At 38.3% G+C, this 25869-nt stretch overlaps 1 protein-coding gene and 2 pseudogenes across 1 annotated transcript; all 3 read left to right on the forward strand.

Annotated features, from left to right (window-relative positions):
* The first annotated feature begins 668 nt into the window (after positions 1 to 668).
* LOC137744180 (putative receptor-like protein kinase At3g47110) lies at positions 669 to 4007 on the forward strand (annotated as a pseudogene).
* A 1157-nt stretch (positions 4008 to 5164) lies between these two features.
* On the forward strand, positions 5165 to 13490 carry LOC137744339 (probable LRR receptor-like serine/threonine-protein kinase At3g47570; annotated as a pseudogene).
* A 1298-nt stretch (positions 13491 to 14788) lies between these two features.
* Positions 14789 to 15169, forward strand: LOC137744340 (probable LRR receptor-like serine/threonine-protein kinase At3g47570). Its single transcript, XM_068484176.1, has one exon. It carries the CDS (start codon positions 14789 to 14791, stop codon positions 15167 to 15169), a length of 381 nt encoding a protein of 126 aa, XP_068340277.1.
* Positions 15170 to 25869: the final 10700 nt, after the last annotated feature.

The raw sequence follows: 25869 nt of genomic DNA on the forward strand, positions 1-25869 counted from the left end.
CCTAGGGGTTATCGGACATTCACTAGTGATTATTATATATACAAGTTATGATTTGAAACATTGCACGGCATGCTAGGTTTCGGAAAACCTATGTTTATCATGATATATGTGTTTTCATAGAACCTGAGGGTTAGTACGTTGATAACTGTTTTATTATATGTATATCAACTTGGTCTACTCATGTTTGTTTAGCGCCCCCTTCAGGACTTAGAATCGAGGCGTACAATCCCGGCGTCAATACACTTCCGCATTGGCATCTTCGAGTCCTCTCGGCGTAGGACCCACACCTTTGTTTCATTCAATTTTATATTATTTTCTTTTAGTATTCTAGATTAGATGTGTGCTCTGAACACGTTCCTTAAATGCATATTCACTATTCTTTTATATTTATAAGCCTTATCTACCCTTTGTTTTCAGCATTTGCACTCAATAAATGGCTTTCGTCACCCTCGGGTGTCAACCAGCACGTGCCTATCTTGGTATTCGGGGAATATCGGGATCGGGGCGTGTCATGTGGTCTAATATTCAACTCCTTATTAGACACCAGCGTCCGCGGGTTTTCTTTGTTATGTATTTGTGTAATCGATACTCGATTTCTTATTTTCACAGCGAACAGAAAAAACAGGAAAGAAACTTGGTATCTTATTTGCTCTGTGTTTTAAAAAAGAATGGAGCATTCAACTAGTACTCAAATCAAGCTGCTTTTGTTTATACTCTTTTATGGCCTAATTCTTTTGTGCATGAGTGCCGCAGGTCTGGAATCCACGTCACCCCCTAGTAGTAGCACTGCCCTTGGAAATGAAATTGCTCGCATGGTGCTGCTCAACTTCAAGAAAAGAATTGTTGACGATCCTTTTCTTGTCATGAGCTCTTGGAATGATTTTGCCCATTTTTGCAATTGGGTTGGCGTTACATGCAACAATTCCACCAAAAGAGTCTTGACGTTGGAATTGCAGTCTCAAAAATTGGTCGGCTCCATACCACCTTCTATTGGAAATCTTACTTATCTTATTGGAATCAATCTGAGAAAGAACAATTTTCGTGGTGAACTTCCTCAAGAATTGGATCGTCTACAAAGCCTGCAACACCTCAACCTGTCTTTCAATTCCATCGCCGGGAAAATTCCAACTAATATATCTCACTGTACACAATTGAGAGTGCTCGAGCTTTACTCCAATAAGCTTATTGGGCCAATTCCGGACCAACTGAGTTTGTTGTTGGATTTAAATATTCTATGATTTGATACCAACAATCTCACTGGAACTATTCCAAGTTGGATAGGAAACTTTTCTTCTTTGCATAGTCTTTGTATTGGTAGAAACAACTTTCAAGGAAGTATACCCAATGAGTTCGGGCGTCTAAGAGGCTTGCAATAATTCTCAGTTACTCTGAAAATTATTTGTCTGGTATGATCCCATCTCCAGTCTATAATATTTCTTCCATAACCATTTTTGGTGTTAGTCAGAACTGGTTTCACAGAAAGCTACAGCCAAATGTTGGCGTTATTCTTCCTAATCTCGAAGAATATGATGTTGGTGGCAACAAATTCACAGGAAATTTTCCTGCATCGTTCTCAAATGCTTCTAGACTTCGTTATCTTGATTTGCCTGAAAATGATCTCACTGGAACAGTTCCTGGTGAAAGCCTTGGAAGATTGCGAAGCTTAGTTGGACTAAACTTTGGTGCTAATAGACTCGGAACTGGGAAAATTGGTGACCTGAATTTTATCAGCTTCTTGGCCAATTGTACAAGTCTGGAGGGGTTGGGTCTTCACCGTAACTATTTCAGAGATGAATTGCCAAGCTCCATATCCAACCTTTCCACCCAACTAACCTCTCTTACAATGGAGCAAAACTTGATATATGGATATATCAAGAAAAGAGGCATCATCAATCTTGTAAACTTGACCCTTTTAGGAATAAATTATAACTTTCTCAGCGGTAAGATCCCTGAAGAAATTGGGATGCTTCAGAAGTTGGGGAAACTATATTTGGATGACAACAAGTTTTATGGGCCAATTCCATCTTCCCTAGGTAACTTGACTTCATTGACATCATTGACAGAGCTCTACATCATCGGCAATAGGCTTGAGGGAAGCATTCCTCCAACTCTTGCTAACTGCCAACGTCCATTGGCGCTTGACCTGTCCCGAAACAATCTAACAGGCACCATACCTCAAGAGGTTATTGGGATTTCATCTTTTTCAATTTATTTGCTCCTGTCTAACAATTACTTGACTGGTTCATTAATAGCTAAAGTGGGCGATTTAGTAAAAGTAGTGGAGCTAGATGTGTCTGTAAACAACTTGTCCGGTGAAATCCCTACGACACTCGGCATTTGTATTATGTTGGAGCGCTTGTACTTGGCAAATAACAAATTTGAAGGAACAATTCCTCTATCTCTTAAAAGTTTAAGAAGCTTGGAAGAGATGGATATTTCGAGCAATAATCTTTCTGGGCAAATTCCTGAATTTATAGGCAAGTTAAGTTTTCTCAAGAATCTCAATGTTTCTAATAATAATTTCCAGGGCGAATTGCCTAAAGAAGGGATCTTTCTAAATGCAAGTCGTCTCTCAATTCTTGAAAATGGTAAGCTTTGTGGTGGTATCCCACAATTAAGTCTACCTCCATGCTCCAATATAAAGGCTCATTCATCTTGAAGATTACATGCCCCAAAAGTAGTTCTCCCTGCAGCTTGTGCACTTGCATTCATAATTGCTCTGTCATGCTTTATTGTTGCTCGTTCAATGCTTAAGAAGCCAAGAGGTATACCGGCAAGCTCACGTTCTTATATGGATTGGAAATCAGGTGTCTCTTACAAAGAACTTGTTGAATCAACTAAAGGGTTCTCTAGAGAAAATCTGATTGGTTCATGAAGTTTTGGTTCTGTTTACAAAGGAGTTCTCCCTAGTGATGGAATTGTAGTTGCATTTAAGGTATTAAACCTTCAACAACAAGGAGCTTCCAAGAGTTTCATTCGTGAATGTGAAGCTTTAAGAAGTATAAGGCACTGTAATCTTCTCCAGATCATAACTGCTTGTTCAAGCATTGAAAATCAGCGCAATGACTTCAAAAGTCTAGTGTTAAAGTACATGGTAAATGGAAGTCTAGATGTGTTGTTGCATGATGAGGAATCTTTAAGCAAGAGGTTGCGCCTTATCCAAAGACTCAATTTTGCAATTGATGTTGCTTCTACATTGGATTACCTCCACTACCATGGTGATACGACAATTGTTCACCAAGCAATGTTCTCCTTGATGAACATATGGTGGCTTATGTTGGTGACTTTGGTTTAGCAAGGTTCCTCTTGGAAGCATCAAATAACGCCTCCCCAAGTCAAACCATGTCAGCCGTGCTAAAGGGTTCCATAGGCTACATTCCTCCTGGTATGAATTTATTTGGTTATCCTTTTTCTTCCCGTTAACTTATTCGTAGCCAACTTAGTTGTGTCTGTATTAGTATTTAATAAAACAGAAAAACGTAAATGATTCTTTGCCTTGAAAATGAATTATCAGAAAACACTGAAATAAATTTAGAATTCTAAACATTTGACTGACATCCTAATGCGAGTAGTGAATGGCAGAGTATGGCATGGGAGGCCACGTCTCCACACTAGGAGATGTTTATAGCTTTGGAATACTGTTGCTAGAAATGTTTGCAGGAAAAAGACCTACAGATGACATGTTCAAAGATGGTCTAAGCATTCACCAATTCGCAGCCATGGCAATGCCCGACAATGCCGGTGAAATAGTTGACGCTGGATTACTCTTTGAAAGAGAAGAAGTAGATGATAATGATGACAGATGCAGAAATGATGTACATGAAAAACCAATTATAAAATATGTGGACCGCAGCTCTGTCCAAGGAAGAAGCTTGGAGGAATGCTTGGTTATCGTGGTGCGGATAGGACTCTCTTGCTCTGCAATTTCACCACGAGATCGGATGCTTATGGACGTCGTCGTCAACAAGATGAAGGCAATAAGGGACTCGTATCTGAAAATTCAATAAGAAAAAGCTTTGTAGTACACGAGATAGGAATAAGTTTGGTCTGTTTATGCTCTCTCTGTTTTGTATGGTACTACTACTAGAGAAAAGCCAGGTGCAGTACATTTGTGTGAAACTGATTAGATGCCCCTAGTCTTGCCATTTTTTTAACTATCGTTTCTCTCTTCGTTCATCGATCATTTCAGTCTATTTGATTTGCTTCGAATGTCCTAAACTCCTATTTATAATTGGTTCGTAGCTAATGAATTACAGACTGATGAAGTACCCGAAATAAATGAATGGAAATCAATTACAAGAATCTGTATATTCGAACATACAATAATATGATTTAGAGCCTCCAAATCTTAATTTCTACGCAAACAACCCCATTAGCTCTCAAAGAATTGAAATTTAGGAAATCATAGTCTGCTGTATTGGCTTTAATTAGTTCAATACAACGAACAAGCAACAATATTGTCTCTGAATAATTGCGGTTCATTGACAAATTGATCCAAATGTTTTGATGTGGGGGATGTTCCACGTCCTACATCCATCGTCATACTCCGAGGAAATAATATTGCACAATCATCTATTTTATTATGAAAAAGATCCGAAAGTGATTACATGATTCACTTAGTAGCATAATGGTTTGAATATTTTGTCCATCCACTCAAAATTTTCTACCACTAACTCAATGAAGCTCTCTCTTTTCTTCTTATTTTTTTTCCGGGGATGAGATTTCTTCCTTTATGCACACTGCTATCATTACTTGAATTCTTTGTCCTTCCACTCAAATTTTTTACCACGTTACCTACTTTCTTATTTTGCTTGAATTTTTAATTCATCAACTAAACTTTTCCCAACAATTAAACTTTAGTTGCTCTTGTAAACTTAAAGGGCATCGTAACTGGTCTTCAAATATTTTAATTTATTGCTCTTGTAAAATTCAAGGCATCGTAACTGCTCTTGAAATAGTTTATCTTGCTGGGCCATCTGTGCGTTGAAATTATTGTTGCATGACTTAGAATTAAACAAAAAAACCGCCTTATTAGACATGGCGTCGGTAAGTTTTCTTTCTAATGTATTTGTGTAATCGTCAATCGATTTCTTATTTTCACAGCCAAAAAAAATAAAAACAAGAAAGAAACTTGGTATCTTGTTTGCTCTATGTTTCAGCAAGGATGGAGCATTCAAGTAGTACTCAAGTCAAGCTGTTTTAACTCTTTTATGGCTTCATTTTTTTGTGCATGAGTGCCGCAAGTCTGGAGTCTGTGACACTCCCTAACAGTAGCACTACCCCTGGAAATGAAGCTGATCTCATGGTGTTGATCGACTTCAAGAAAAGAATCGTTGACGATCCTTTTCTTATCATGAGCTCATGGAATGATTCTGTCCATTTCCACAGTTGGATAGGCGTTACATGCAACAATTCCACCAAAAGAGTCTTGACGTTGGAACTGCAGTCTCAGAAATTGGTCGGCTCCATACCACCTTCTATTGGAAATCTTACTTATCTTATTGGAATCAATCTGAAAAGGAACAATTTTCGTGGTGAACTTCCTCAAGAATGGTGTTGTCTACAAAGCCTGCAACACCTCAACCTGTCTGTCAGGAGGAAGATTCCTGTTAGTGTTTGTGTGATTTTGATATGTATTTCAATGGAGGACCTGTGCTAAGAATCAGAAAATGGTCGAGAGGAAGATGATGGAATATGCTTCTGAACTTTCTCACACTATGCATGCATACATTTATTACCGTTATACATGGAAGGAAGGGAGATCCTTCACTCTCCAACACACAATACAATCTCAACCATTCATTGGTATCATCCTATGAGATGATGCCACTTGTCTTATTCTATTACTTAAGCTAGATACATCATTGAGCAACCATGTGGACTATGATCCAATGGCTCACATTCAAACTAAAATATAAAGCATGTAAATTGATCTCTGCCGCCAATCTTCAGCTGAAGGGTTACATTCCAACACTCCCTTCTAACCCTTTAGCTGATTTAACTCCAAGTAGCTCCCTTAGATACACAAATCGATCTTTAGGCAAGGCCTTAGTAAGGATATCTGCAATCTGCTCCTCTGTCCTGCAATACACCAGCTCAATTTCTCTGGCTTGAATTGCTTCTTGAATGAAGTGAAACTTCCTGTTGATGTGTCTTGTCTTTTGATGAAAGACTGGATTCTTTGCCATAGCAATGGCTGATGTGTTATCACACATGATCTGAGTTCCCTCCACTTGTTCTTCTCCAAAATCTTCTATAACAAATCTCAGCCACTTTGCTTGTGATGTAGCTTCTACAGCACTAACATATTCTGCTTCTGCAGTAGACAATGCCACAGTGTTTTGTTTGATTGAAGCCCATGAGAACATACCAGACCCTAGTGTAAATGCATACCCTGAAGTGCTTCTCATATCATCCTCACTTCCAGCCCAGTCACTGTCATAGTAACCAATTAGAGTAGTTGCTTTGTCCCTGTCGAAAATAATTCCAAAGTCAACAGTTCCCTGGATGTACCTCAGTACCCTTTTGGTTGTTCCCATATGTTTCTTGGTGGGTTTGTGCATGAAACGTGCCAATAGACTTGCTGCAAACATCACATCATGTCTAGTTGCAGTCAAATATAGCAGACTTCCAACAAGCTGCCTATATTCTCTTTCATCTGCAACTTCACTTCCATCAATTTTGTTCAATTTCTCATTCATGGCAAGTGGAGTAGCAACTGGTTTGCAGTCTTTCAGACCAAACTTCTCAATTAGCTTCTGTGCATATTTCTTTTGGTGTATAAAAATACTATTCTTAGTTTGGAGCACACCCATTCCAAGAAAATGATGTAATAAACCCAAATCAGTCATCTCATAGTGTTTCATCATGTCATTTCTAAATTCTTCAAGCATTTGTGGACTGCTACCAGTATATACAATGTCATCTACATATAAGGAGATAATAATGATACATGAGTCCTTCCTTGTCTTAACATACAAGGTTGCTTCACTTGAACTTTTCTCAAATCCTGCACTATTGAAATATGCATTAATCTTATCATACCAGGCCCTTGGTGCCTGTTTCAAACCATATAGAGCCTTGTTCAGCTCGTACACCTTTGTTTCTTCACTTTCCTTCACAAAACCTTGAGGTTGCTCAACATACACTTCTTCTTTTAGTACTCTATTGAGAAATGTAGACTTCACATCTAATTGATACAAGTTCCATTTCTTATATGTAGCAAAGGCAATCAAGGTTCTAATCGTGTCCAACCTTGCCATAGGGGAAAAGGTTTCATTATAGTCAATTCCAGGCTTTTGTGAATAACCTTTAACCACCAGTCGAGCTGTGTTCTTCTGCACAGTACCATCCAGATTAAGTTTGGTCTTATAGACCCACTTAACACCAATAACAGGCTTGTCATATGGTCTCTCAACAAGCTGCCATGCGTTGTTTTTCTCTATCATATCCAATTCAGCTCTCATTACACTCCTCCATGACTCATCCTTAGCTGCATCATCATAATTTTCAGGTTCAATAACGCACATGTTGCATTGAGCCATGATCTTATTTATACTTCTCCATTTCTTAGGTGTATCATCATGTGCTTGAGATCTATCAGACACACTCTCACTTTGAGAAACAGTATATTCCTCAGAATGAGAGTTTTCACCAATCTCACAGATTTCATTAGCATCCTTATGTTCATTGATAACTGGAAATGTCACTCCAGTATTTGCATTGCAGTTCCAGTCCCAAGAAGCACTCTCATTAAATATGACATCTCTTGAGAGGACAATCTTTCTTGAAATTGGATCAAACAATCTGTAGCCCTTCTCACTTGCACCGTAGCCAACAAAGATACATTTATGACTATTTTCTTCTAACTTGTGTCTAAGATTAGAAGGTATGTGGACATAGCAAAGTGATCCAAATATCTTCAAATGAGCTATTCCAAGTTTTCTTCCACTATATACCTCAAATGGTGTTGTCTTTCTCAAAGATTTGGATGGACATCTGTTAAGCAAATAGACTGCAATATTGATTGCTTCTGCCCAGAACATGTATGGAAGGTTCTTCTCATGCAGCATTGACTTTGCCATTTCCACCACAGTCCTATTCTTCCTTTCTGACACTCCATTTTGTTGAGGAATGTAAGCCATAGTTAATTGTCTCTGGATTCCTAAATCACTGCAGTATTCAGTAAATTCTACAGAAAAGAATTCTCCTCCTCTATCACTTCTGAGACATTTCACCTTATATCCACATTGTAGCTCAGTCGTTGCCTTAAACTTCTTAAAACATCCAAATGCATCAAACTTATTTCTCAGAAAATACACCCATGACATCCTTGTGCAGTCATCTGTGAACAACAAGAAGTACTTGTTTCCAGAATGAGATTCAACTTGCATTGGACCACAAATATCTGTGTGAACCACCTCTAGTGGATCGTTAGCTCTCCAAGTCGATTTAGAAAGGAATAAGTCTCTATGTTGTTTGCCTAACATGCACCCTTCACACACATTTGTGGACATCTCTAACTTAGGCAGTCCATGCACTAACTTCTGTTCTTCAAGTAATATGAGACTTCTCTCATACAAATGACCCAATCTTTTCTGCCATATCTAAGAGCAGTGTGTGACACTTGCTCTTAGAGCACACTGAGTTACAGGCATCATTGTCAAAGGAAAGCATCTATTTGCAGTCATATGTACTCTTACTACCAAGTTGTCAAGTGACCAACCATCAAAGACATTCACTACAGCACCTCCAAAGAGCAAATAATAGTCGTGTTCCATCATCTGTCCTACATTGAGAAGGTTTTCCTCAAGTCCAGGAACATGCATCACTTCTTGTATATGCTTTCTTCCCAGTTTAGTCTCAATCACCAAGGTTCCCTTTCCTACCACCTGCACAATTTCTCCGGTGCCCATCTTTACTTTAGAGGTCAAATTTCTTTGAACATTGACCAACAATTTCTCATCACCTGTCATGTGATTGCTACAGCCACTTTCAATATACCATGAGTTATTTACCTTCACATCTGTCACTGCATTACAGGCATAAAATAATGATCCTATTTCTCCCATCTGCCTTGCATAATTAACTTTCTACATTCCCTTGTTCTCATGACAATCTTTTACAGAATGACCTGGTTTCCCACAACCTATGCATTTTGGTTTACCTTCATACCAACATTTCCCATAATGTAACCTGTCACACCATTTGCAATCACCTTGAGAATTGTTTTGTTTCTGAGTATAATTAGGCCTATGATCCCAATTTCTTTGAGTGTTATTCTGTCTCTGAGCATAATTGGGTTTGTGATCCCAACTTCTTTGAATGTTATTCTGCTTCTGAACAAAGTTTGGCTTATGATCCCAACCTTTTCCCCTTGACTTCCAATTCTCTTGAGACCTTTGATTCCCAGAAAATCCACCACTTTTAGCACCCTTAGTTGCAACAGTTAAACTTGCAAATGTTTTCTCAGTAGAAGACTCAGCATGTAAATCAAGCCTCTACTCAAATCCTTTTAGAGAAGCCACAACCTCTTAAACCTCAATAGTTTCAAGGTCTCTAGAGTGCTCAATTACAGAACAGATTGCATCATATGTTTTTGGAAGACTAATCAGTAACTTCTGCACAATTCTCTCCCTAGATAATTCTTCTCCGTAGCTTTTCATTTGATTAATGGTATCAAACAATCGAGAGAGATATACAGATAATGATTCACTATCCTTCATACGAGTATATTCAAAATCTCTACATAACCCTTGTAATTTTACATTTCTTACTTGTTTATCACCTCGGAATTCACCCTTTAGAACATCCCAAGCTCATTTGGATGTCTCTTCATTCACGATTCTGGGAAAGATATGGTTCGAGACTGTGCCTTGAATCATCCCAAGCGCACGAGCATCCTTCATCAGAATCTCACTAAATGACACTTCACCTGACGTCTCATTCTTCGTCTCGTTGACCGTAGCTTCCTTAGACTTCGGATCTGAAGATTCAAACCCATTTTCAACCAACTCCCACAAACCATGAGATTTCAGAATGGTTTTCATTCGAATACTCCAGAACTCATAATTTTCTCTATTGAAAACTGGAGCTCTAAGCTCGACATTGCCGGATCCAACCATATTAGACTTGGATTCGAGAAATCGTAAATTTCCAGATTCGATTTGAGCTCAAAGATGTAGCTCAATCGCACTCACAGATTTCACGCCCAAATTAGACAATGAAACCTGGCTTTGAGGCCATGTTAGTGTTTGTGTGATTTTGATATGTATTTCAATGGAGGACCTGTGCTAAGAACCATAAAATGGTCGAGAGGAAGATGATGGAATATGCTTCTAAACTTTCTCACACTATGCACGCATACATTTGTTACCGTTATACATGGAAGGAAGGGAAATCCTTCACTCTTCAACACACAATACAATCTCAACCATTCATTGGTATCATCCTATGAGATGATGCAACTTGTCTTATTCTATTACTTAAGCTAGATACATCATTAAGCAACCATGTAGACTATGATCCAATGGCTCACATTCAAACTGAAATATAAAGCATGTAAATTGATCTCTGCCGCCAATCTTCAGCTGAAGGGTTACATTCCAACAATTCCAACTAATATATCTCACTATACAAAACTTAGAGTGCTTGACCTTTACTCCAATACGCTTATTGGGCCGATTCCAGACCAACTCAGTTCGTTGTTAGATTTAAATATTATATGGTTTGATACAAACAATCTCACTGGAACTATCCCAAGTTGGATAGGAAACTTTTCTTCTTTGTATAGTCTTTATATTGGTGGAAACAACTTTCAAGGAAGTATACCCAATGAGCTCAGGCATCTTAAAGGCTTGCAAGCATTCTCAGTTGCAGCAAATAATCTGTCTGGTATGGTCCCTCCTTCAATCTATAATATTTCTTCCATAACCATTTTCGGTGTCAGTGAGAACCAGCTTCACAGAGAGCTACCGCCAAATGTTGGTGTTATTCTTCCTACTCTTGAATAATTTCAAGTTGGTGGCAACAAATTCACAAGAAATATTCCTGCATCGTTCTCAAATGCTTCTAGACTTCGTATTATTGATTTGCCTAAAAATTGTGTCAATGGAACAATCCCTGCCGAAAGTCTTGGAAGCTTACGAAGCTTAATCAGACTAGACTTTGGTGCCAATAGACTCGGAACTAGTAACACTGGCGATCTGAATTTTATCAGCTTCTTGGCCAATTGTACTAGTCTGGAGGTGTTAGCTTTTTACAATAATCAACTTGGAGGTGAATTGCCAGCATCCATATCCAACCTTTCTACCCAGCTTGTATCTCTTACACTGGAGAAAAACTTGATACATGGAAGCATCCCCAGAGGCATTGGGAATCTTGTAAACTTGACCGTTATTCAAATGAATTCTAACCATTTCGTTGGTCATGTCCCTCAAGAAATTGGGAGGCTTCAGAATTTACAAAAACTGTATTTAGATGACAAAAAATTTTCTAGGTCATTTCCATCCTCCCTTGGTAACCTGACTTCATTGACAAAGCTCTTCGTGAACAATAATAGTTTTGAGGGAAATATGCCTCCAAGTATAGGAAACCTACAACACCTACTCATGCTTGACGTTTCTAGTAACAATCTAACATGCACCATACCTGAAGAGCTTATTGGACTTTCGTCCCTCTCAATTTATTTGCGCATTTCTAACAATCATTTGTCTGGTCTACTACCATCTAAAGTGGGTAATTTGGTAAATCTAGCGGAGCTAGATATATCGAGAAACAACTTATCTGGTGTGATCCCCACGACACTCGGCAATTGTATTATGTTGCAACTCCTGCACCTGGAAGATAACAAATTTGAAGAAACACTTCCTCAGTCTCTTCAAAGTTTGAGAAGTTTGGAAGGAATGGATCTCTCGAGCAATAACTTTTCTGGGCAAATTCCTAAATTTATGGGAAAGTTCAAATTTCTCAAGCATCTCAATCTTTCTCATAATAATTTTATGGTAAAATGCCTGAAGAAGAAATCTTTTCAAATGCAACTGGTCTCTCAATTTTTGGAAATCCTAAGCTCTGTGGTGGCATATCAGAATTACTTTACCTACATGCCCCAACATACAGCCTCATTCATCTCGGGGACTACTTGCCCCAAAAGTAGTCGTCCCTGTAGCATGTGCACTTGCCTTCATAATTGCTATGTCATGCTTTATTGTTGCTCGTTCAATGCTTAAGAAGCCAAGAGGTATACCTGAAAGCTCACAGTCTTATAAGGATTGGAAATCAGGTGTCTCTTACTCATAACTTGTTGAATCAACTAACAAGTTCTCTAGAGAAAATCTGATTGGTTCATGAAGTTTTGGTTCTGTTTACAAAGGAGTACTCCCTAGTGATGGAATTGTAGTTACAGTTAAGGTATTAAATCTTCAACAACAAGGAGCTTCCAAGAGTTTCATTTGTGAATGTGAAGCTTTAAGAAGTGTAAGGCACCGTAATCTTCTCAAGATCATAACTGCTTGTTCAAGCATTGACAATCAGCGCAATGACTTCAAAAGTCTAGTTTTCGTGTATATGGTAAATGGAAGTTTAGACGTGTGGTTGCATGATGAGGAATCTCAAAGCAAGAGGTTGAGCCTTTCCAAAGATTCAATATTGCAATTGATATTGCTTCTGCATTGGATTATCTCCACCACCATTGCGATACGGCAATTGTTCACTGTGATCTAAAGCCAAGCAATGTTCTCCTTGACGAAGATATGGTGGCTCATGTTGGTGACTTTGGTTTAGCAAGGTTCCTCTTGGAAGCGGCGTACAATCCCTCCCAAAGTCAAACCATGTCAGCTAGGCTAAAGGGTTCCATTGGCTACATTCCTCCGGGTATGCGTTTTGTGATTCTCAATATTTTTTTCTCCTAATAACTTATTAGTAGCCGAATTAAGTCTCCATTGGTATGGAAGAAAATAGAAAATGACCTCTTTTCCTTGGAAAGAAAAGCATCAGCGAACTCTTAAATAAGATTTGGATTCATAACTATTATATCCTAATGTGAGTGTTGAACGATAGAGTATGGCATGGGAGGCTAAGTATCCATACTAGGAGATGTTTATAGCTTTGGAATACTGCTACTAGAAATGTTCACGGTTAAAAGACCTACTGATGGAATGCTTGGAGATGGTATAAGTATTCACAATTTCACAGCCATGGTGATGCCTGATCATTGCACGGACATAGTTGACCCTTCATTGCTCATTGAAGGAGAGGATGCAGATGATATTGATGACAGGTACGAAAAGCAGGTACAAGAAAAACCTATTAAAAGTCGTCATAACCATGGCCTACTCCAAGGAAGAAAATTGGTGGAATGTTTAGTTTCAGTGATGCAGATAGGATTCGCATGCTCTACAATATCCCCAGGAGAGCGGATGAATATGGATATTGTTGTCAACGAAATGAAGGCAGTTAGAGACTCGTTTATGAATTTAAGAAGACGAAGATAACAAGATACGAGATTGGGCTAAGTTTGTTTTCTTAATCTCACTCTTTAGACTCATATATGCCAGAACATAATTTGCTAAAGATAGGTATATATACCAATGTGTATGACAGTACGTAAGGTTGATCTCAGCATTTTATAATTATATTCCAGAATAAGGGAATATTGTTTTGTTCTGTTAACGATTTCTCTGTTTTGTATCGTATTACTGCTAGAGACGAGCCAGGTCGAGTATAATCTGTGTGAAAGTCATGTGATGCCCCTTTTCTCGCCTAGGTCGAGTATAATCTCTGTTTTTTAGTGTCATTTCTCTCTTCTTTCATCATACTTTACTTTTACTTTTTGAATTGAGATTAGTAGCCTAGGAGTAGTGAAAGTATTACGACTAAGGAGATAGCTTGCACTTTGATCTGTGAAATTACTTATGTTGTATGGCTAAAATATTTGTATTTTTGTATTAGTTTCTGTTTAAATCCAACCAGTTTCGACGATATGTGACATAATCCTAATTGCAGCAGAAGGGACTGTTGTAACCCTGCACTATTTCAGTCTATTTTGATTTGCTTGATATATCCTAAATAATATTCCTTCATCTAACTTTCGATATAGTCTATCTGAACTCCTCAGAGTTTTCATTACTAGGGCAAAAGCCATAAGTACAAAGAAAGCCCACAGAAGAGGCAAGCAAGCAGCAAAATAAAAGAAACTAGAAGTAGTGTAATGTGGTACAGATCATAAGGCACTGCAACAAAATGCAAAGGCGTCATCCCCTCACACCACCTTTACAAAAGACATTACTAAGGACAGGGTAAGCCATCTTTGTTGAGAATGTGGACCAACGAAGATGGGGGTCTATTGAACCAGGTATTCCAGCACATCTCCATATTCCTAGAAGACACCAAGAACTCCTCAGAGTTCGTCATATATATGCTTATACAGTCAATTCTTTGTCTGAAAAGTTAGCATGAGGTGATTTAGGGAGCAGTGCAATTGCTCTAGCATTATACTAGGATGTAAACTAGATCGTCCCTCCCAAAGTCAAACCAAGTCAACCAGGTCAGAGGGTTCCATAGACTACATTCCTCCACCTATGATTTTCGAGGATTCTCGTTTTTCCTTCCTAATAGCATTTTAGTAGCCAACTTAAGTCTCTAATGTTAAAAACGAAAACAGAAAAAAGATCTCTTTTTTTTTCTTTTTTTGTTTTTTGGTCAAAGAAAAAGGATAACTTCTCTTTGTCCTTAAAAAGAAGCATTCAAAATATTTGATTGTGAGTCTGTGACATCCACATGTGAGTATTGAATGCCAGAGTTTGGCATGGGAGGCCAAATCTCGATCCTAGGAGATGTTTATAGCGTTGGAATACTGTTGCTAGATAGAAATATTCATAGGAAAAGACCTACAGATGCCATGTTTGGAGATGGTATAAGCATTCACAAATTCACAGCCAGGGCGATGCCTGACCATGTTGTGGACATAGCTGACCCTGCATTGCTCATTGAAGGGGGCGATACAGATTCTGATGATGACAGATACCGCAATGACACACGAGGAAGAACAATAACAAGATATCAGGATCACAGCGCAGTCCGGGGAAAAAGATTGGAGGAATGTTTGGTTTCAGTGATGCTGATAGGACTCTCATGCTCTGAAATATATCCCGAGGACAGTGGATGCTTATAGACGTTGTTGTCAACAAAGTGAATGCAATTAGACACTGACGTATATTTAGAAAAAAAAGAAGCTAGTAACATACAAGATTGTACTAGGTTTGTCACTTACTCTCAATCTATAGCCTCATCTGTAAGCAAGAAATTATTTGAATTAAGGTTATTTATTTTTCAGTGTGTGTAACAACTTGTGAGGTTGAACTCGGCATTCTATAATTATATGGCAGAAAGTTAAGAACGTTTTCTTGCCCTTGTTTGTCTAGGGCAACTCAATGGCAGCTAACGGTCATCATATCATACCTATCCTATGTTAGATTTAGAAGAGTAGCTTATTAGCAGTAGCAAAAGTATTCATACTCTAGAACTATCTTGCAGATCAATCAGGAAAATAAGTTTTGTGTTATTTGAAGCTGAGATGGTTAAACAGCATGGCAGCATGTTATGATTTATCCCATAAGGCTAACTGTATGATGCATATAGGCTACACAACAGTTCCGGTATTCAATTCCCGTTTTCTCGCTCTGCTGCATATGATACCTCCAAAAATGAATATAACACATTTTAGAGCTTTTGATCTTGCTTGGCAAGTCCGAATTAATATATTCTTTCATGCAATGTTCAATTGTCTCTCGTAACACCCAAAGTATTGGTTGCAATGTTGTTCATATGGTTATGCGGTGAATTTTTGTGTTGCAAGTTGTTAATAATGATCAGTTTTGTTAGTCAGGTTGTTTGATCTTTAACCATGAAATTTCGACCAGTCTTTGTATACTATAAACACAGGTGTTTTCTGTTTCATCTTATTGTTTTGTGGCGTCTACTGCAGTATTGCTTTTCCTTATTACATGTTGCTGTCCTTGTATTCTTGCTGCGTCCGCGCTTAACTTGATAACGCTGAGATTTAGCTATGGAGAAATGCAGAGAGAATTCGAAGAGAGAGAGTAGTGAGAGAAACTGAAACTTTTCATATATCATTCCTTATTACAACCTATCCTTGTTATAAATACAACTACACATAACTAACTTCTAGACTCACCAATACAATAGAGACACATGGCAGTGCCTAACAACTAACCATACATCATGTAATCTAACATTCCCCCTCAATCTGATGCTAGGCAATCCCAAGCATAAGATTGTTACAATGAGAACTAAACAATGGAAAACACAAACCCTTGGTAAGAATATCAGCAAATTGTTCGGATGAGGCAACAAACTGCAACAAAATTATGCCTTGCTGAACCCTTTCACGCACAAAATGGCAGTCTATTTCGATGTGTTTAGCTTTAGAATGCAAAATGGGATTAGTTGCTAGAGCCATGGCAGATATGTTGTCGCAATGAAGCAAAGGAGTAACTGACGAAGAAAGAGACAGATCCTTGAGTAATTGTTGAAGCCATACCACCTCAGCAGTTGTAGTGGCCATTGCTCTATACTCGGCCTCAGTAGAAGACCGACTAACAGTATGCTGCTTCTTCGAACTCCAAGAAATGGGATTGTGGCCTAAAAACACAATGAAACCAGTAGTTGATCGTCGGTCATTGGGATCCCTAGCCCAATCAGCATCTGTGTAAGCTTTAATATTCAAACTGCCAGGTTTATAGCACAAGCCAAGCTGCATAGTCCCTTTGAGATACCTCAAGATGCGCTTGACTGCAACAAAATGACTTTCAAGGGGAGAATGCATGAATTGACAGACTTGATTAACCGAATAGGCTATATCAGGTCTAGTAAACGTCAAATACTGAAGGGCACCAACTATACTCCTGTAAATACCTGGATCAGGAACTGGAGGACTACCATGAGTTAATAGCTTTTGATGAGGATGACAAGGGGTAGTACAAGGTTTACTGTTTAGCATATTTGTCTTGTGCAGCAAGTCCTTGATATATTTGGACTGATGAATAAGGATTCCCTGAGATTGATACTCAATTTGCAGACCAAGAAAATAGTGCAGAATTCCTAAATCCTTCATATCAAACTCCTTGGTTAATTGGTGGATCACAGATTGAACATGAGAATCATCATCTCCACTTAGGATAATGTCATCAACATAAAGGAGCAACACAACAATGGAATGACCATTATTTTGGACATAAAGAGATGGATCTGCATATGATGCTTTAAAACCCAAACTAAGAAGAAATCGGGAAAACCTTTCATTCCATGCTCGGGGAGCCTGTTTAAGGCCATATAAAGACCTTTCAAGTTTACACACAAACTCTGGATGATCCTTGTCAATAAACCCCTGTGGTTGAGACATATATACTTCTTCATCTAGAAACCCATGCAGAAAAGCATTCTTGACATCTAATTGTTTAAGTTTCCACCCCTTTGTAGCAGCCAATGATAACATCAATCTGACTGTAGTAGGTTTAACTACAGGACTAAAGGTCTCATAATAATCAAGACCTGCTTCCTGAGAGAACCCCTTGGCTACTAGACGAGCCTTATACCTCGCAACAGACCCATCAGGATGTCTTTTAACCTTATAAATCCACTTACAACCCACCAGGTTCTTGTGAGGTGGAAGGGGAACTAAGGTCCATGTCTTCTGTGTAATAAGAGCTTCCATCTCTTCATTCATTGCACATTTCCACTGAGAACACTTGGAAGCAGCACTGAAAGACTGAGGTTCCCTATCCAGAGAGGAATCAATGGACATGGAAGCAGAAAAGGCCTTCTTTCTAGAGATCCCAAACTTGGACCGTGTTTGCATTGGATGTGCATTAATATTGATCACAGAAACAGGTTGCAGATCAGGAACTTGAGAGGTAGTTACAGCAGGGTTGGTGTCAGAATCTGAGACAAGTGAATCTCCAGGTGGCAGATCAGGAACTTGAGAATCAGTAGAATCTGAGACAGTTGCACCTCCAGTAGAGACAAGATCACCAAGTGTTGGAGAGTTGGACTGAGTAACAGGGACTTGAGAAGAAGATGGGATTTGTGGAAATGGTATTGGTATGATGGGAGGATGATGAAAGGTATTAGAGTGACTAATCAAGTGTGGATGTGGTTGGGTGAAGATAGCAGATTGGAGACAAGACTTGGACAACCCTTGAGCACTAGGAAAAACAGTTTCATCAAACAAGACATGTCTGGACACAATAAGCTTATTAGCCTTGGTATCATAACAAATGTAACCTTTATATTGAGCAGCATACCCCAAGAAAAGACATTGTATGGTTTTAGGTTCCAGTTTATGTTGTCTATAGGGTTTCATGGAAGGGTAACATGCACAGCCAAAAATCCTTAAATGCTCAAGGGAAGGTGGAGAGTGAAATAACATCTCAAATGAAGAGTGCATCTTTAACACAGATGTAGGCATTCTATTAATAAGATAAGTAGCTGTAGCACAGGCATGAAACCAAAACTCAGGTGAGAGGGAAGCTTTTTGAAGTAATGTGATAGCAGTTTCAACAAGATGCCTATTCTTTCGCTCAGCTAAACCATTCTGCTCAGGAGTGTAGGGACATGATTTTTGGTGGACAATCCCTTTAGATTTTAGAAAATTTTGAAATAAAAGACTAGTATACTCTCCCCCACCATCACTCTGTAGGACTTTAATATGTGCAGAAAAAGAGGTATGAATATAAGCTTGGAAGTGCACAAATATCTCAAAGACAGCAGCTTTATTAATCATGGGAAAGATCCATGTATAACGGGTACATTCATCGATAAACGAGACATAATAGCGATACCCTTCTAAAGACTTGGTAGGAGAGGGACCCCATACATCAGTATGCAAGACTTCAAAAGGAACAAGAGACTTTGAAGCTACTAAGGGAAAAGGTAACTTTGTAAACTTGCCTTGTAAGCAATCAATACAAGTTTGAGATGTGGAATTACAGGGAAAAGTAATACCAGACTTATGAAGGGCTACTTGAGTTACAGAGTTGGTTGGATGACCCAATCTGCAATGCCAGAGATAGGTATTGATTTTCTGTCCAAGAAATGCTGCAGGAGAGGGCTGTGGTTGTTTAAGAATGGGAAGTGGATAGACAACTTGGTTACTCAGTCCTTGGTATAGTACCTTGTTAGTGACCTTATCCTGTATACACACAGAAAATTCATCAACAATACACCTACAATTGTTGTCTTTGCACAATTGATGCATAGACAATAAGTGTTGTGATAAGTGTGGAACATGTAACACAGATTTTAACTCAAGTGTATGTGATGAATTAGATAAACGAGCTTGACCAATGTGTTTAATTTGTAAACCTTCACCACTAGCACTAGTAACTGTCTCTGATGAAGAATACGGAGTGGCAGCTTGCAAATTGGACAGATCAGATGTCATATGATTGGTTGCTCCGGAATCGAGTAACCAATACTCTTGCTGTGGTGCTGTAGGAGAGAAATTGGTTCGTGCAGTAAAAGCACCAGTTGGACCATGTTGAGGAGAAAACATCCCATTTGAATACTGAGAATGAGACATCACAGTAGGATTCTGCACTTGAGATTGAAATGGATTTGAAGACTACAACTGATGTGACACTTGTGGTGTAGAGGAGTGAAATGGATGCTGCTGAATCACATTGGAAGATGGAGAGTATTTCTGAAATGAAGGCACAGAAACAGGTGCAGAGTTGAGTCTGTCAAAACAGGTGGCAGCAGTGTGTCCTTTTCTGCCATATATTTGGTAACCATTCTGAAAACAATTGAGAGCTACATGGCCCTTTTTATCACATATTTGACAGATGAGCAAAGGTTGAAATGATTGATCTGGAACAATCGGAGAGCCAGGATGCTGAAACGGAGACTGAGATAGAAAGGAAGGTTGTGCAGAGCCTTGATAACCAGATGGTTGATGAAAACCAGAATTAAACTTCTTGCATTTACCCCTGAACTTGTAGTTATTTCCCCTGAAGTTGTTATAAGTCCCAGAACCGGTCTGAGAGACAAATACAACAGGACCATTGTTAGGAGAAAAGGACAGTGGCTGAAACTGAGACATCTGGGAACCAGAAGGAACATATGACCCAAAATCAACATTGCCAGTGGGAGTGGTAGAATGGGAAGAGCCACTAGTGTCATAAGCTGAACGGGAAGTATTTGCAAGCATAGCTGCCATTAAAGAGGGTGACTTGATGACCTCTTCCAATGTAGACTCTTCAGCCTTCAACTGAGATCTTAGCTCTTTTAGTGAAACCAGATTCTGTCGCCCACGAATTACAGACTTAATGATATTATATTCTATAGGCAAGCCTCTCAGAGCTACAATTACAATATCCTCATCAGAAATCACAACACCAGCAGTGGCTAATTGATCCCTGCAATCTTTAATTCTCTGCAAGTAAAGATCAATGGATTCTGGCCCTTTCTTGATGTTTTGCAGATCAATCTTCATTTGAACAATGCTAGTACGAGTCATATTTGCAAATCGTTCTTTAAGATTATTCCACATTGCTCGTGAGCTTTGACAACCAATTACACAGGATAAAGCAGCAGTGGATAGAGTTGCAGTAATCAAAGTCATAAGAGCTTTATCATGTATTGTCCAAACTTTATAAGCATCAGTGATTGAAGAGTTATTAACTATCAATTCACCATCAGAACCCGAATCATCATATTTCGAATGACAGGTAAGAGATCCATCAACAAACCCCATAATGCCATTCCCTTCTAGCAACAATTCTATCTGAAATTTCCAAGTAACATAGTTCGAATCATCTAACTTCACAGTAACAGTGTTTCCAACACTAGGTATAAGCGAAGAGATAGGTGATTGTGTGAGTGCTAGTTGAGCAGTAGTAACCATGACTAATCCAATCAGAGATTCAATAAATCCAAGAGATAGAGAATCACAAAGCAGCAATGGCCAAGAATCAACAAATCAAGAACCATTAATAAATCGAATCAAGCAGAGATATCGAAAGAAAACACCTCAACTGCAACGACGAGACAAATTGAGGATAGATCCAGCCACAGATCCAAGCGACGACGAACAAAAGATCGACCGAGAGAAGAAATACCACCGACGAGCTCAAGAAACCCCAAAAAAAAAATTTCTAGGGTTTGTAGAAAAGCCACCGACACGCACCAACAAACCGTCACCGGAACAACGAAGACAAACCGGAGCACCGACGACGAACAGAAGCACAGGAATCGGAAAAACGAGCGGAAGCACAAGAATCGTCAACCAATGGTGTTACCCTTGGCAGGCTCTGATACCATGATAACGCTGAGATTTAGCTATGGAGAAATGCAGAGAGAATTCGAAGAGAGAGAGTAGTGAGAGAAACTGAAACTTTTCATATATCATTCCTTATTACAACCTATCCTTGTTATAAATACAACTACACATAACTAACTTCTAGACTCACCAATACAATAGAGACACATGGCAGTGCCTAACAACTAACCATACATCATGTAATCTAACATAACTGACTTAATTGTTTTTAAAGGACTACTAAGTGAATCAGAGTAGTTGGCGGACGGACTTCTTGTCACTTCTCCAAATCAGCTAGATTGCCTTTCATTTCTTCTTTGTGTAGAGCTAGTAAACTTTTTGAGCTTGTACACTAGGATATTTGGGGACCAAAAATTTAATCTTTTGATGGCTATAAGTATTTCATAACCTTTGTGGATGATTATTCAAGAATCACTCGGTTAAATCTTTTCAGGTATAAGAGTGAAGTCATGAATGTGTTCAAGAATTTTCATAAGCGTGTAACAACTCGTTTTGGTTGTCATATTCACACTTTAAGAATTGATAATGGCCTGAATATATGTCTAACAACATGTCACAATACTCGAGCAATCATGGAATTTTTCATCAAAATTCAAGAAGAAGAACCTTTGTAGTATACGAGAATAAATTTGTTTTGTAATCTCAATTATCATAGACTCCTTTAAGTTTGTTCTCTTTATGCTTTCTCTGTTTTGTATGGTACTACTAGATAAGAGCCAGGTGCATTAGAATTTGTGTGGAAGTGATGAGATGCCCTAGTTGCGCCATTTTTTTTTTGAACTCTCATTAATCTCTCTTCGTTCATCATACCGATCATTTCTTTAACCTGTAGTAGTAAAAGTATTCCGACTGAAGAGCTATCTTGCGCTTATGTGAAATTATTTTTTGTTGAACGAATTTTGTCTCCGTAATTGGAGTTGTAGATAGAAGAAAATTGCTTTTGATGTTCTGGGTCTGAAATAGTTACCTTTTTTTGCATTATTTTCTGTTTATATCCAAATAGCGCTCGACGATATACGACATAATCCTAATTGCAGTAGTGACTGTCATCATTTCAGTCTATTTCATTTCCTTGGAATGTCCTAATCTCCTATTTATTCTTGGTTCGTACCTAATGAATTACAGACTGATGAAGTGTCTTATAAATTGTAGTAGTTAATGAATTCTGTAAGAGGTCCTTGGTGCCCGAAATAAACTAATGAATATCAATTACAAAAAACTGTATATTCGAACGGACAATAATATGATTTAGAGCTTCCAAATTTTAATTTCTACGCAAACAACCTCATTATCTCTCAAAGAATTAAGATTTAGGAAATCATAGTCTGCTGCATTGGCTTTAATTAGATCAATACAATGAACAAGCAACAATATTGTCTTTGAATAATTGCGGTTCATTGGCAAATTGATCCAAATGTTTTGATGTAGGGGACGTTCCACGTCCTACATCCATCGTCATACGCCGAGGAGCAAATATCGCCTAATCGTCTATTTTATTATGAAAAATATCCAAAAATGATTACATGATTCATTGTTTCACCATCTAGAATGAGACAGAATGATTACATGATTCATTGATTCACAGAGTAGCATAATTGTTTGAATTTTTTGTCCAGCCACTCAAAATTTTCCACCACTAACTCAATGAAGCTCTCTCTTTTCTTCTTATTTTTTTTTTCCGGGGTTAAGATTTCTTCCATTATGCACACTGCTATGATTGCTTGAATCTTTGTCCTTCCACTCAAATTTTTGGACCATGTTACGAACTTTCTTATTTTGCTTGAATTTTTAATTCATTAAACTTTTCCCAATAATTATTTAGTTGTTCTTGTAAAAGTCAAGGGTATGTATGATGGAGTAAGGACTGCCCTAAGAACTTATGAAGGACAAACCAAAAGCTTTTCCATAACTGTAGGGTTACATTAAGGCTCATCTTTAAGTCCTTACCTTTTTGCATTGGTAATGGATGACGCTAATGAATGACTTCTTTTAAGTTAACCTTCATTCTTCACCAATTAGTTACTTAATATTCTAGAAGTGGAGCACCTTGTGTCTTGGGGCATCTTTGGCTTTACGAGAGAAAGCCCACTAGAGAGAATAGTCTTTCCCTTCCCGTCCCGAATCATATTCTAGTGCATCCACAGAAGAGGAAATCGCAATGTGTCTTGCTCAGCAGGGCTAAGATTCCATTCGAAGTAAGGTTACATGATTCACTGGTGGACATATTGAAGATGATATTCTTGGTGTATGCTTTTCGTAGAGGATATAGTGTTGATAGATGAAACTTAGGAAGGAGTAGATGTGAAGCTTAACCTTTGGAGATAAGTGTTGGAATCTAAAGGTCTTCGCCTAAGTCGGTCAAAGACAAAGTATATGGAGTGCAAGTTCAATGCAAACGGAGGTTTAAATGAGTTAGGGGTGAGGATTGGAGATCAGGAAGTACCAAAGAGTGAACTCTTTCGCTACCTAGGATCTATCTTGCAAAAGAATGGAGAGTTTGATGGAGACATCAACCATATAATACAAGCTAGATGGATGAAGTTGAAGAGTGCATCAGGTGTGTTGTGCAACTGTCGTATGCCACCAAAGCTCAAGGAAATTTTTTATAGGATGCCAATAAGGCCAGCAATGCTTTATGGCATGAAATGTTGGCCGGTGAAGCATCAACACGTACATAAAATGAGTGTAGCGGAGATGAGAATGCTTCATTGAATGTGTGGGCACACGAGAAAGGATAGAATTAGGAATGAGGATATCCGAGGTAGAATAAGAGTAGCCGAGATTGAAGGAAAGATGAGAGAAAATAAGTTAAGGTGGTTTGGACATGTGAAACTAAGGCCTATAGACGTTCTGGTTGGAAGATGAGATTACGAGATAGAAGTTCAGGGCCGAAGTGTTAGAGGAAGACCAAGGAAGACTTGGAAATAGACTCTAAGAAAAGACTTGGAGTACTTGGATCTAACGGAAAACATGGCTCAGTGCAGTGGCGTTCTAGAATTCATACAGCCAACCCCACACTTCGTTAGATAAGGCTTTATTGTTGTTGTTGTTGTTGTTTTTGTTCTTGTAAAATTCAAGTCATCGTAACTGCTCTTGAAATATTTTAATTCATTGCTCTTGTAAAATTCAAGGCATTGTAACTAGTCTTGAAATTTTTTCTCTTACTGGGCCATCTGTGTGTATTGTTGCATGACTTAGAATTAAACAAAAAAGCCGCCTTGGACACGGCGCCGGTGAGTTTTCTTTCTAATGTATTTGTGTAATAGACAATTGATTTATTATTTTCACAGCCAAAAGAAAAAACAAGAAAGAAACTTGGTATCTTATTTGCTCTCTGTTTTCAGAAAGGATGGAGCATTCTTCAAGTGGTACTCAAGTTAGGCTGTATAAAAAAAAAAAAAGCAGGCTGGCTAGCTGGCTGGAGATGGCTAGCCGGTTGGCTAGTTTTGGTCCGATGGGGTCCACAAATCCTTCGGCCTAGCATTCGGTTGGAGACGATTTTCGTGTCATTTCGGGCTATTTTTAGCCCTATGACCATCTGACCGAATCTGTTGGAAATGACCTTAGTACCCGAAATAAATTAATGGAAATCAATTACAAAAATATGTATATTCCAACAGCCAATAGTATGATTTAGAGCTTCCAACTTTTAATTTCTACGCAAACAACCTAATTATCTCTCAGAGAATTGAGATCTAGGAAATCATAGTCTGCTGCATTGGCTTTATTTAGTTCAACACAATGAACAAGCAACAATATTGTCTTTGAATAATTGTGGTTCATTGACAAATTGATCCAAATTTTTTGATGTGGGGCACGTTTCACGTCCTACATCCATCGTCATACTTCGATGAGCTAATATTGCCTAATCGTCTATTTTATTATGAAAAAGATCCAAAAGTGAATACATGATTCCTTGATTCACCATCTACTAAATAGACAAAATGATTACATGATTCATTGAATCACATAGTAGCATAATTGTTTGAATTTTTTGTCCATTCACTCAAAATTTTCTACCACCAACCCAATGAAGCTCTCTCTTTTCTTCTTATTTTTTTCCGGGGATATGATTTCTTCCTTTATGCACACAGCACACTGTATCATTGCTTGAATTCTTTGTCCTTCCACTCAAATTTTTGTACCACGTTACGAACTTTCTTATTTTGACTGAATTTTTAATTCATCTACTAAATTTTTCCCAACAATTATTTAGGTGTTCCTGTAAAATTCAAGGCATCGGAACTGCTCTTGAAATATTTTAATTCATTGCTCTTGTAAAATTCAAGGCATTGTAACTGCCCTTGAAATATTTTACCTTGCTGGGCCATCTGTGTGTAGAAATTATTGTTGCATGACTTATAATTAAACAAAAAAGCCGCATTAGACACTGTGTCTGTGAGTTTTCCTTCTAATGTATTTGTGTAATAGACAATCGATTTCTTATTTTCACCGCCAAAAGAAAAAACTAGAAAGAAACTTGGTATCTTATTTGCTCTGTGTTTTCAGAAAGG

This window comes from Pyrus communis, chromosome 9 (genome assembly GCF_963583255.1).
Source record: "Pyrus communis chromosome 9, drPyrComm1.1, whole genome shotgun sequence".
In the NCBI taxonomy this organism is placed as follows: Eukaryota; Viridiplantae; Streptophyta; class Magnoliopsida; order Rosales; family Rosaceae; genus Pyrus; species Pyrus communis.